The following is an 11,982-nucleotide window of genomic DNA, read 5'->3' as shown; positions in this document are numbered from 1 at the left end:
TCCTGTCACACCTTCACTCTCCTAGAAGGCTGTCTTTTCCAGGAGCACCAGTTTTTGGGATCCAGCAAGATTCCCAGCAGGCAGGGCAATGGTGTGTGGTCCCTTCCTGCCCAGCCCTCACCATGGCTAGGTGGCAAGGAGCCAACTTCTCAGGGGCAGTTGCTCCTGACTCCCAGAGGACTTGTGGATTAGATTATTTTCATTAACCCTTGAGTTTTTTTTCTTGAGCTTTCTTACTGTGCTAGTTCACTCTGAGCTTGCTTTTCAGCCCTCCCCTGTCTGGGAGTAATTCTAGGGGCTAGAACTGTCATGCAAGCTGCATGGCCTCTGGCAGGATGCTGGGACTGGGTCCATGTAGATGTGTTTCAGGATCTCCTCTCCATGTCTGCAGCATGAGCTGCCTTCTGTTCCCTAGGTGCTGGGATAAGGGAGTGCAAAGATCCAGCTGGTACTTTGTTGCACACTGTGTGTTGTCCTCCTGCAGAGCAGCTGATAGTGCTGAAAGCATCAGAAATTGCCAGACCACAGAGCCCTGGACATGAAGCATTAACCACCAGGGAGCTGGGGGTTTCCCTTGCATGGTGGACCTGGCATCATGTATAAATGTCTGTCTAGTGAGCTCTTTCTTTCATATTTGAAGGCTGAGCAGATGGGTGAGATTTTGCTGAGCTTGTCTGAAGCTCCTCTTTTCGGGTTGAGTTCAGTAATCTTTACCTGCTTCTGAAGGGCCTGTTTCCTGATGAATTCAGGCTGCTTTGGAAAGGATTCTTCAGTGTTTGACTGATGAAAAGCTTGCTGCTGCTTTGAAACTTGGTGCTGGACTTTTGGTGGGGCAGCAAACCCTGCATGGTGCTCTCAGCAGAAATTCAAAGCCATGAAAACCACCTGACTTCTAGTGGTCTTTTCTTTTGCTCCAAGGGACTGATGATGACCCAGTTCCAGGGATATTGTTTGCTTTTTTTTTAGTTATTTTAGGTGGGTTTTAATAAGATATTTAGTCCAGAGGTATATACAAAGGAGCAGACAGCTCTCTGATGTGTTTGAAGTCCTTGGAGGCTTTACTGATTTAAAGAGGGAAAATCCTTAGCTTTCCTGCAGAATTTTGTGTAGCTCAAAGCACTTCTATAAGGAAGTGGTGTTATTTTCCATTTGGAATAGGAAATTTAGAATAGGAAGGTGATGGTTCTCAGTGAGGCTGTTACATCTTAAAAGCAAAATACAAAGCTTTAAAGAAGTACATAATATATCTGATTAGTAACCAAATAGGTATGAACTTAAATCATTGTAGTAATTACTGGGGTTTATACTGTGTGAGGTTGATATTTCAGCTGCCACAGTTGAAGCGTGAGGTGAAAGAGAAGCTGGTTTTCATCTGGTGCTGTTTGTAAATGGTTCTCATCTAGGATGTTCCTGGAAAAACTAGTTCATTACTCGTTCTGTGGTGCTGCTTTGCCAGGTTTGCAGCCAACCCTAAGGATTCTAGAAAGCAAGATAATTCAGAAGAGATTGTTCTTAAATTGAAATTTAAGGTTGTTAAACTGGACCTTCAGTTGGATCAGTAGGTTCTGGTGGTGAAATTCATGAGCTTTTGAGCAGGAGAAGCAAAGGTGAAGTGAGATGGCTGAGGGAAGAGCCTTGTCAGGAGCCTTTTTTGTGCCAGTAAACCCATTTCTTGGCCAACAGTGTGGATCTCCTTTGGACAGGAATTCTGTTGATGGTGGGAATTGAGCAGGCAGGGCTACAGGCCCTGTCCAAAGTTTCTTTTTTTGGTGTCCCACAGACTCCTCAAGCTCAGCACAGCCTTTAACTTAGGCCTGGCTGAGTGGGGTGGTGAGGTCTGAGCCTAGTCCTGGCCTGTGGGGCTCTTGACCGTGGTGAGCTGCTCAGGAGAGCTGTGCAGAGCTGGTTAAGGACTGATTTATTCCCTCCAGGCCAGAAGTGCTGACCTGTGCATAGCAGAGCTGAGGTTATAATTCAGTTGCACAGTGCTGCTGTGTGGGGATTTCTTGCTGCTGCTTCTCATTAACTGAGGAACTGGTTTTCTTTTTTTCATCTTAGCTCATCTGTGTATTTGCTGAATGGAGAATTAGCACCCATGTCCTTACTCTTTATAACCCCAGATCTGCTGTCCTCTTGCAGAATTTACAAGGGCTTCTAGTGAGAGGACAAGGGAGAATGGTTTTAAGCTGAAAGATGGGAGATTTAGGTGAGACATAAGGAGGAAATTCTTCCCTGTGTGAGGGTGGTGAGAGCCTGGCCTAGGTTGCCCAGGGAAGCTGTGGCTGCCCCATCCCTGGCAGTGTTGAAGGGCAGGTTGGATGGGGCTTGGAGCAACCTGGGCTGGTGGGAGGTGTCCCTGCCCATGCAGGGGGGTTGGTTCTAGATGATCTTTCCAACCCAAACCATTCTATAACTCTAAAAAAAACAACAAAAAAACCCCTTCAGCCCTAGATCTCAACCTTTTTCAGGTGAGAGCAGGTGGAATTGGCTGCAGGAGAAGCAGATCAGACACCTGAGAACAGGTCAAGCTTTCCAAAGTTCTTGTTCAGCCTCAGATTTCCTTCTCAGTGGCTGTGATGTCCTCTCTGCTCCTTACAGGACAACTGAGAATAACCAACGTTGGGAAGCAAAGGGGATGTAAGCCAAGGACTTTAGGACCCCCTCTATTATATGTTATTGCTTTGAAGGCTGCTAAAGTAGCTGTGAGCAAGAGCCACTGCTTCAGCTTTTTTCCTGGCAAGCACTTATCAGGAGTGGGGAGAATGCTGAGGCTGGTAGAGTTCATATATCTTGAGAGGAAGGGGGGAAGAAAGAGCAGGGAATTTATTCCCACAAGTCTCAGGATTTAGAGCTGGCACAGAGAACAGTTTGAAAAATGTGTAATAGTCTATCTGTGTTCTTGCTCTGTGGTCTCAGCAAGGCTCAGTCAGATGTGTTAGGCTAATTAGCACTGAGAGAACATGTAATGCCATTAACTCTGTCCTTACCTTGTGAGACTTTTCAGGAAGCTCAGTGGATGAATAATAATAGCAAGGGGTTGGCAGAAGGCTTGGGCTTCTTGCTGGGTGTGAATCTTGGTCATTTGTTCTGTGCTCCCGGGGTTTGGTGCAATGCTGAGTGAAGGACAGATGCTTTTAAAATCAGAAGGAAGCTGAGAAAGCTGGATGTGCATCTCTAACTGAGGCTGCAGGGAGTGTGGTGCACATCAACTCAAGGCTGATGTGTGTGTGACATGTCCCATAAGTGCTTTTTTTGCAAAAACCTTTGCTGTGTTACTTGTACATGAGAAGGCAGGTGAACATGAGTAGAATCTGTGTCCTGAAGCCTTAGGCTTGGAAAGCCCTGCCTTTCTTTTCCAGGTGGACAGCAAGTGATACACAGGTTCCACCAGATGAGCTGGATGAGCTTTGTCAAATTAGATTAGATTCTAGCCTCTTTCCAGTCACACACCTCTTCTGCCATGAGCCTTGCACAGTGCAAAAACCTCGGCTTGAAAGATTTTTCCAGAAATTTAAGCTGAGCAGGAGGAACCTGGGGATGATGCCTGGGGCCTGTAACACAAATCAAGCCACCCAGGGTTATGTGGAGTATCAATGTGACCACTTAGAGGTGGCAGGCTACAAATTGACTGGTTGCTTTCCCACAAACAAGCACCAAAATGCTGATCTTGGCATAACGGGGTGGAGGCAGCAGCCTGTTCCTGTCCTTATGCTGTTGTTGTTATTAGAGGTCAGATCATACCTCCATTATCCCCAGTTCATACTGGCTTTTTCCAATTTAAAAACCAGCTATTGATTTTTTTTATTATTTTTTTTTTTAAACCAGTGACTGAAAACATGTTCCCTTTCAAAAGATGCTGAAGAGCAAAAGAGTCCCAGGGGCACATTTTGATCAGCTTTCCTCTGTGTGCATCTAGTCCCTGATGCTTCAGAATTGCCTTGGGGAATCCTAACCTTGTCCAAGGTTGACTGGCACGATGGTGGCCCAGTGATAAGGTCACTGAGTGTGCACAGGGGCTGTGGTGTGGGCTGGTTCCCTCACTAGGTGTCTGCTTTATGCCTTTTGGGGAGGGACTTTTGACAAGGGAATGGATTAAAACTGGAAGATGGGAGATTTAGGTGAGACATGAGGAGGAAATTCTTCACTGTGAGGGTGGTGAGAGCCTGGCTCAGGTTGCCCAGGGAAGCTGTGGCTGCCCCATCCCTGGCAGTGTTGAAGGGCAGGTTGGATGGGGCTTGGAGCAGCCTGGGCTGGTGGGAGGTGTCCCTGCCTATGCAGGGGGTTGGAACTAGATGATCTTGAAGGTCCCTTCCAACCCAAAGCAGTCTGGGATTCTAAGATTATGTGAAAGGCAGTGAAAATTGCACAAACCATATGACACATCTAGCCAGGATTCCAAGCCAGAGCACTTGCCTCTCAAGTAAATCATGTTATGGTTTGTTTAATGGGCTTTGAGAAGGGGAATGGCCTAACGAGCAGCTCCTGGTCAGGATTTTCATTACTATATGTGCAGATGAGGCTTCTGCTCAGATAGGGAAACAAAAGCACAGGGGGGCTGTGGCCTGTGAAGTGTTGCACACTCCTGCCAGCTCTTCCCAGTGCTCATCTGGCATTCGCTGACATGCTGACTCCTGCCTTCCTCCTTTATCCTATCAAGCTTTTTGGAAATCCCAAAGGAACTGAGCAGATGTCCACCTGAAAGTCATCTTCCCCTTCTAATAGGGCTTGATGCTTTTAAGGAAATAACTGAAGTGTGCTGGTGTTTCCTTTGTGTATTTTGGCTGGTAATCAGTGGGATGAAAAAGAAGGCTCAGCTGGGATTTCCAAAGGTAGGAGGAGTTTCTAAGCATCTCTGGAATGATGGCTTGACCTTCAGATTAATTTGGGCATTTCTAGGGCTTCCAGACCTGTGGTACCTGGGTGCTGCATCAGCTTTGGCAACTGTGTTCTCCCATTTACAGGTTCTTCCAAGTGTTTTCTGCCTGTGTTGTGTGTAGTTAATGTGGAGATCATGAATAAAAAATCCCACCCTTCCCCAGCAGGTAAGGGAGGAGACACTGTTTCTGTAACTGGCTCTCAGACACTTTCATGATTTCTAAAAATCCAGAAGCTGAAGGTGCTTAGTGACCTGTTCAGCTCTCACAGGGACTCTTTGGCTGTTAAAGGGGAATTTTTGTCCGTATGTTAATTACTTTATCACAGGGACCTCAGAGCCAGGCCCAGCATTTTGCTGCTCACCCCGTTTCCCTTGCTTCCAAGCTGCTGCCTCATTCCTGATAGCTTCAGGCTCAGAAGAGAGTTTTTGATGTCTGGTGAGGTCCTGGCAGAGCCTGCTTTGCATGCCTTGGGCCTGGGGTTTTCCCTGCTGGAAAGTGCAGCTTGCAAGATGGATATTTTATGTTTTCAGTAACTAAGAGATTCTGAAGCAGGAGGGTTTCTGTGTTAGCCTGAAGGAAGGCCAAGCTGTTTGCTGCCTTCTCATTAACACATTGCAAACCAAGTCAAACTTAGTCTGGCCTTTTCCCCATGGGGATGCTTCTGCTTTGTAGTGTGCTCCTGTTGTGATCTGTGTAACCTTTGTGCCCAGTGTTCATAGCTGTAAGTGAATTTTGAACCCCTGGATCTTGAAATCTGCTAATCCTTCCTTTGGCAAGAGGGGAGATCCATAAACCCAAACATTCCTGTTGTGGGGTTGCAGAGATCTGATCTGTCTTGCTTTTGATGTGCTTGCAAGTCATGGTTCACAGGGGGGACTGTCATGCTCACAAGACCAGCAGCTCCATCCCTGGGTCCCCTGGTTCAGCTCAGAGGTGTGTTCCATAATTTGAAGTTAATCCTTTTGGGAACCACAAATAAAAACGATGGGATGCCTCAAAGATTGAAATGCAAACTGAATGTCAGGGTTTGGGGCTGGCCCAAGGAATGGTTATCCAAAGAAGCAAGCAGAGACCTGATGCTTGGAGACACTTTAAACTAGGGTGGATAAAGCTTCTGTCAGCAGGGAGGTGAAGCCTTGTGCCCTGGCTGTGATGCTTACTACCTATTGCAAGCCCCACTGGGAGCTGGGTAACTGGAGTGTTACTTCCCTGTGGGTTTAGAGAGCTTCTTGTGGAAGCAGCAGAAGCCCCAAAGGGGCCTGACAGCTTGGTCAGCACCTCAGATGGAAGCACTGTCCATATATTTTTCTTTACATCTGTCACAGAGTCTTTGTCATACAGGACATGATGGAGAATCAGTAATTTCCTTCCAGACTTCCGAGGTTAGGACGTGGATGTCAAAAAGCACTTGTTGTGCATTTGAGGTGCAGCCTGGGCTGACTACTCACCTGCTGCCAGGAGCAGAAGCAGGCAGGCAGCTCAGCCCTCACCTGACTTCAGGAGAGCTCTGAGCAGATTTGTTTCTTTTGAAAAACCAGCCAGTATGTTTCTGTGCAGATAGGCAGCCCACTAAATTATCAGTCCCTCCAGCCTGGGCTTGTCTGTGTTGCTTCAGGGAATGGGCTCTCTTTCCCAGGGAACAGCTTCTCCCTTCCTGTTTAAAGAGCAACGTTTGGAGAATGTTGGGTTGCTTGTTGTTTTTTGGTGTGTTTTTTTTCTGAGAGCAAGCTAATGTTTTACTTTGAAATTAGAAAAGTGGTGGGGACCTATTAATTTAAGCTCTGTTTGCTTTACATGAGGTAATCCAGCATAAAATAAATATATACCTACATGCAGACAGATGTGGCCTGGAGGTTCAGATGTGTGAGGACTTAATTCTTTCCAGGAAGGTGCTGAACATGTGCACTCCAGAAGCTTCAGGGTCTTGCAGGCTGCATCACCTGCCCCTTGGATAGTGCATCTATCTTTGGAAGGCACCTAGGACATGGCAGCTCAAGCACAAGATCCCACCAAAAATAACATCCAGACAGAATATTCCTCTTAGCTCAGAAGGGATTAAATTCTTTTTTACAAACCCTTGTAGATTTGTATTGCTTGCTCCTCAAGTGATCATTCCAGAAGGCTGGAGGACTGGTTAATGAGGCTAGACACAGATGGGGAATATTGAAAAAGGATAATTAGCCTTATTTCCACACCCTGCCCTCCCCCCCAGCCTTAGTCTGTGATTCCCCAGAGTTACCAACAGGAAGATTGTGTGGAAAGTTTTATAATTGCATCAGGTCTAAACTGGGGCATGTTTCCCAGGTGAGAACTGCGTGTCCTGAGTAGGGGTGGTAAAAAGCTGGTCTTTTCCAGAGCTTCTCCTCTCACTCTCCCTTTCTCAGCGTAGAGGTCAGGGGAGAAGGCACCTTTGTGCTGCTCTGATTAGGGATCTGAACCATCTTCTCGGCTCCAAGTCCCCTTATACCCAAATACCACCGCGTGCTTTCTCAGCCCCATGTGCACCAACTGCTTTGATGAGGAGAATGCAGTTGTTTTGAGCCACCTGGGGGGAAGTTGGAGGGATTTCTGGCACTTGGTCTGCATAAGGTTGCTGTTTCAGGAGCCTTCAAGCCTTCTTGATGTGGCTGCTTGTCTTTCTCTCTACTGCCTCTGAGACCCTGCCTCCATTTCCCCCCTCCTTGCAAGGATGTGGCTCTGCTGACACCCTTCTGCAAGGGGTTAGTGGACACCTTCTGACACACTGCACCCTTCCTACCCCTTACACTACTTCTTTTTCCTGCAGAAAGGCCTGGATTCAGCTCTGCTTGACCACTGCACTGTGCTGAGAGGGTGTTGTGCTGTGCCAGGGTAGCAGGAGCAGGGTGTTGGGGTGGATTGGGACCCTCCTTTTCACATCTGCTAGCTCTGCACCTGGTGGAAAAACCAGACTGAAGGAGAAAAGCTGGTCTATTAGACTTTGCCACTGAGCCAAAGCATGAAAATTTGGGTTTAAGCCTCTTTTGCAGATTAGCTGGAGCTGTGTGACTGTAGTGCTCATTTCAGCCTGAATTCCTCCTTCCTTTGAGGTGCTTATATGGCTAAGGGGACTGCTGGGAGCAGATCAAACACTTGTTCTTCAATTAGAATTCCACAGTTCAGTGCTGGAAGTTTGTGCTCTGTGGAATGACTTCTGGGACATCCCATGGGTTCTCTTCATGTGGTTTTGGTGCCCAGCACACGGAGCTGGGCCTCTTCCATGCACGTAGCTTGCAGCAGTTCAGTCAGGAGATCTAAAGGGAAGGATGACAAGTCCTTCAGTGGAAGCTGGAAATCATCTTCCCACAGCTGGGCACCAGAACAGCAGGCTGGGTGGGTACAGATGTGCCTAAATGCTTGGGTACCTCTTTGGTTCAGAGATGAAGGGTCCTAAGGAGGACACCTGTAGGTATCAGAGGCTCATAGTGATCTAGTTTCCTTTTAATAACTGTATAATAAGGAAGACTTTTCTATTTTACAGTTGCACAGCACCTTGTGCAGTAGCATCATCTGTGCTACCAGGCTCCAGCAAGGTCCAAAAAATTAATAACTGTTCTGTGTTTTGGAAGTTTTAATTATGCCATTTAATAGCATAGCAGAATAATTAAATTTTTACAGGACAGTGATGAGAGTGAGTGTTTTTGTGTGTGAATTACAGGGTCTGTGAGACACTAACTACTTGTTTTATTGCTGACTATATACTTATTTTCATGTTAAGTCCTGGGTTACGCTGTCTGAATAGCATCCCAGTAAACAGTCAGGCAAATAGTTATTTAGCAAGTACTTAAAAGTGAAAGGTCTTGTAATTTTCCTTAGTAATGACTGTGATTTCTTCCAGCTGGATTAATGACTCCCATTTCTCCCCATGGAGAAAAAGGGAGTGTTTTGGTTTCTACACGGGGAGTTATTGTCTTCTATAATAATGCAGACCAGAGGATTATGGGGTTGTTTTTTTTCCTTCCTGGCCTAGGATCTGGGCAAGGTTGAAATGTGCATAACCTGAATTAATACCTTGTAAAGCCCTTCAATATTATTTCTTTGGTCATTCCTGTTGGAGTGGTGCAGGAGCTGCTGCTGGCATCAGCCCAGCCTGAGCAGATCTCAGAGCTGCTTTTGTTTCAGTTGATGAGGCAATCAGTGGGTCTTGTGATGGAATTGCCTTGAAAGGTCACTTCTAATGACATTTCTGATGCATTCCTCTCTCCCCAGCTGGTCAGTCCTGGTGGGACAGGTTGCCCAAAGCTTTGCAGCTCTGTTGCTACAGCTAACAACTTGGAAAATATACTTTAGATGCTAGCAGGCCAAAGGAAGTAAAAGAAAAAAGTAGAACAAACTGGTCCATTCTGTGCCCAGCCACTGCTGCTGGTACCCTGAGGTGGTGGAGGAAGCAAGTGTCAAAGCTGAAGTCATCCTTTGGCAGCAACCTGGTTTGTACCCCTGGTTAGGAATTGGTTTCTTCTCAGTCATTGGAGGGCTGTGCCAGACTCCTCCTGTGCATGGTGTTGAAGGGCTCCAGCAGGTGGAGGTTCCTTCTTTCTCACCATCTTCCCGCCCTGAGAACTGTGCCTTGTAGTGCAGGTCCAACCAAAACCAGGGAACTCTGTCAGACTGCAGGCTGGCAAATCCCTGGAGCCATTTTTAATGTCCATCTTGACTTCAGCTGGTAGAGTGGATGTTGTTCAATTTTGTCTCTGGTTGGAGAAGACTGAAAGTACTCCTGAGGTTAAGACCAAGGTGCCTGTGTTTAGATCTGAGCTCTGCCACAGACCTTTCCCCCATCCTGCATGTCCAGATCCTGTAAGCTATTGGATTCCTGTAGGGTTATGGGAAGTGAGCTGTCACCTCAGCAGAACAAGCAGAGTTAACTGCAAGATGTGCTTTCTGTGACCTCAGCTTCCTTTCCCAACCTCTTGGTCCTAGACTCTTCAAGTCCCAGAACCATGCAGGGTTTAAGAGTTGGGATCTAAGCCAGGAGCAGGTCCTGTGGCCAGGCCAGCACAGGTTTGTTGTTTTTTTCCCCAGAGCATGTGTTACACCTCAGAAATTCCTGCCTGCTGGGGATCTGCTTCATGTTCCTCTTGGTGGCTTGTGCACCACCAGTGGTGGACCCTGATGGCCTGAGAGTGCAGGGGGGTGACAGGAGGAGGGGTCTGTGCTGGACCCAGCCCTGCAGAGTGTAGGAGATGTGGTGGTAGCCTGAGACCAGCACTCAGGGCTTGAAGGGGGTTCTGTGGGGAGCTCCTCTGCTGCATGAAGACACCAAGCTCATTCCACCAAAGGAAATTTGTGGGTGTAGAATACTCTTTGGGGTGTGACTGGTGTGTGATGTGGCCATCCTTGTTGAGGGCTGTGACTGGGGGTTGTGTTTGGAATCCCCTCCTTGGTGATGATGCTGTAGGAAGTTTTCTGTTTCTTCCTGGGCTGCTTTTCCCACCCTGCTCCTTCCCAGTCTGATCAGCAAATAACCTGTAAACATTCCTAATGTGGGATTTGTCTCTATCCACATGACTGCCACTGCTTGGAGAGGCATGTGACAATGCAGGGGGGACACGGGGTTAATCTCCTCCTGCACTGCCAGAACAAGGCTGAGCAGGAGGTGCACAGCACAAGAGTTTATTCTTATTTCTGAATATGCCTTTTCCACTGTACTTATAGTCTGGGGAGAAGGAGGAAGAACAGTTTTTCCTCCTTAAGAGCTGCTTCAGAAGCAGATTCACTGTCAGGATGGGGACATGGGTGCACTGGTTGGGTGCACATGGGGTTTCAGGGCATCGACGCCTCCAGGCTTAACAAACAACTCCAGAGCACTTTCCTCACCTCCAGCCCAGCAATAACCCAGCTGGATTTGCAAGGGCTTCTCTGTGTCCATCAGCCAGTTGTCACATGGAAATGGCAGGATCAGGTTGGTGGGAAGGAGTCAAGCAGGGATTATCCTGCCTTGTAACCAGGGCAGATCCTCTGACGGAGGCTTTCAGCACATGCTCCAGACCAGGGACAAGCCTGCCCACCCTTCCTGGCAGGAGATGCAGCCAGAAGCCCAGACCACAGGAGGGCGGGATGGAGAACTTTGCCTTCTGGGCTGTCCAATCCATGGATCAGGCTGCTTCCATGCCCAGAGCCTTTAACAGGAGCAAAACTGTTAGCTTGGCAAACCAGGGCAACCTCATTAAGAGCTGCCGAGAGCATGACAAGCATGTTGCTGGAGGCAGGTCATTGTAAATGAGTGGGCTAAAGTAGCTGGGGTTTTCTAACAATTAATTATTGAGTGGTTTTCTAGGGATTCTTTCTCATGTTTGTAATTCATCCCCTGCTGTAGCTGCCATATTGATTTATCATTTTTTTGAAGTTCAGTCCTTGGCTCCCTCGGGGCCTCAAACAAAAATTAACTTGAAACTGAGAGCAAATTTCTCTGTTCTGCTTTGTCAGACTTTTCTCTCCTGTTCCCCTTCCCCAGAGCCAGCTCCTGTGCTCTGCTTTGGGTTGCAGATGTTACAGTGTGTGACAGAAGAGCTGCCTCACTGACCAACAAATGAGGAAATCAAGAGGCTAATTAAGAGCTTGAGATTGCCCCCTGTGTCCTGGGGGCTGCTAGTGAGACAGGCCTGTTGGAATGAATAAGCATTCCTGTTTGTTTGAAGAGGAAAAAAAAAAATCCCCTCCTCCCCCAGCTTTAATTAGCCACTCTTTTCCTTTTTTCTGCCATGAATGTAGAGGGTTTGTCACTGGAATGAAATCTTAACAAGGTGCAAGCTCCTCAGCTTGGAGTTGATCTCTGTGCAGGTGGTTCAGGGACCTTTGGACCTGTTTTCTTGCTGGATCTTTGGTCTTGCTGTTAGGTGCAGCTTTTCCTCACCCTCAGGTTTGTGTCTTTTCCTCCAACAGAGTGACTAAAGAAGTGGACTCAACCTCAAAAGAAGCTAAATCTTTTCTGAAGCAGCAAGAGAAACGACAGTCAGCAGCTTCAGCTTCCCTTCCAACAGTCTCTGGGTGAGTGTGTGGTTTCTCTGCCCAGGTGTGAACCTTGGTGAGAAAGGCTGAACCAATAATACAGCATCTGTGGTATTGAAGCTAATGGGTATTTGTTTTC

The 11,982-nt window shown here is 47.3% G+C and overlaps 1 protein-coding gene across 1 annotated transcript in view; it reads left to right on the top strand.

Moving 5' to 3' along the window:
* CFDP1 (craniofacial development protein 1) overlaps window positions 1-11,982 on the top strand; it is a gene marked incomplete at its 5' end in the record, with an annotated part of 65,164 nt that overhangs the window by 7,028 nt on the left and 46,154 nt on the right. Inside the window, one exon of the mRNA XM_009994903.1 lies at window positions 11,778-11,882. Coding sequence (XP_009993205.1) covers window positions 11,778-11,882 — 105 coding nt within the window. The remainder of the gene's footprint in view (window positions 1-11,777; window positions 11,883-11,982) is intronic.

The sequence above is a fragment of the Chaetura pelagica genome, unplaced genomic scaffold, assembly GCF_000747805.2.
Source record: "Chaetura pelagica isolate M959 unplaced genomic scaffold, ChaPel_1.0 scaffold93, whole genome shotgun sequence".
NCBI lineage: Eukaryota > Metazoa > Chordata > Aves > Apodiformes > Apodidae > Chaetura > Chaetura pelagica.
Note: the sequence above shows the minus strand (reverse complement) of the source record. Positions and strands in the feature narration are given on the sequence as shown.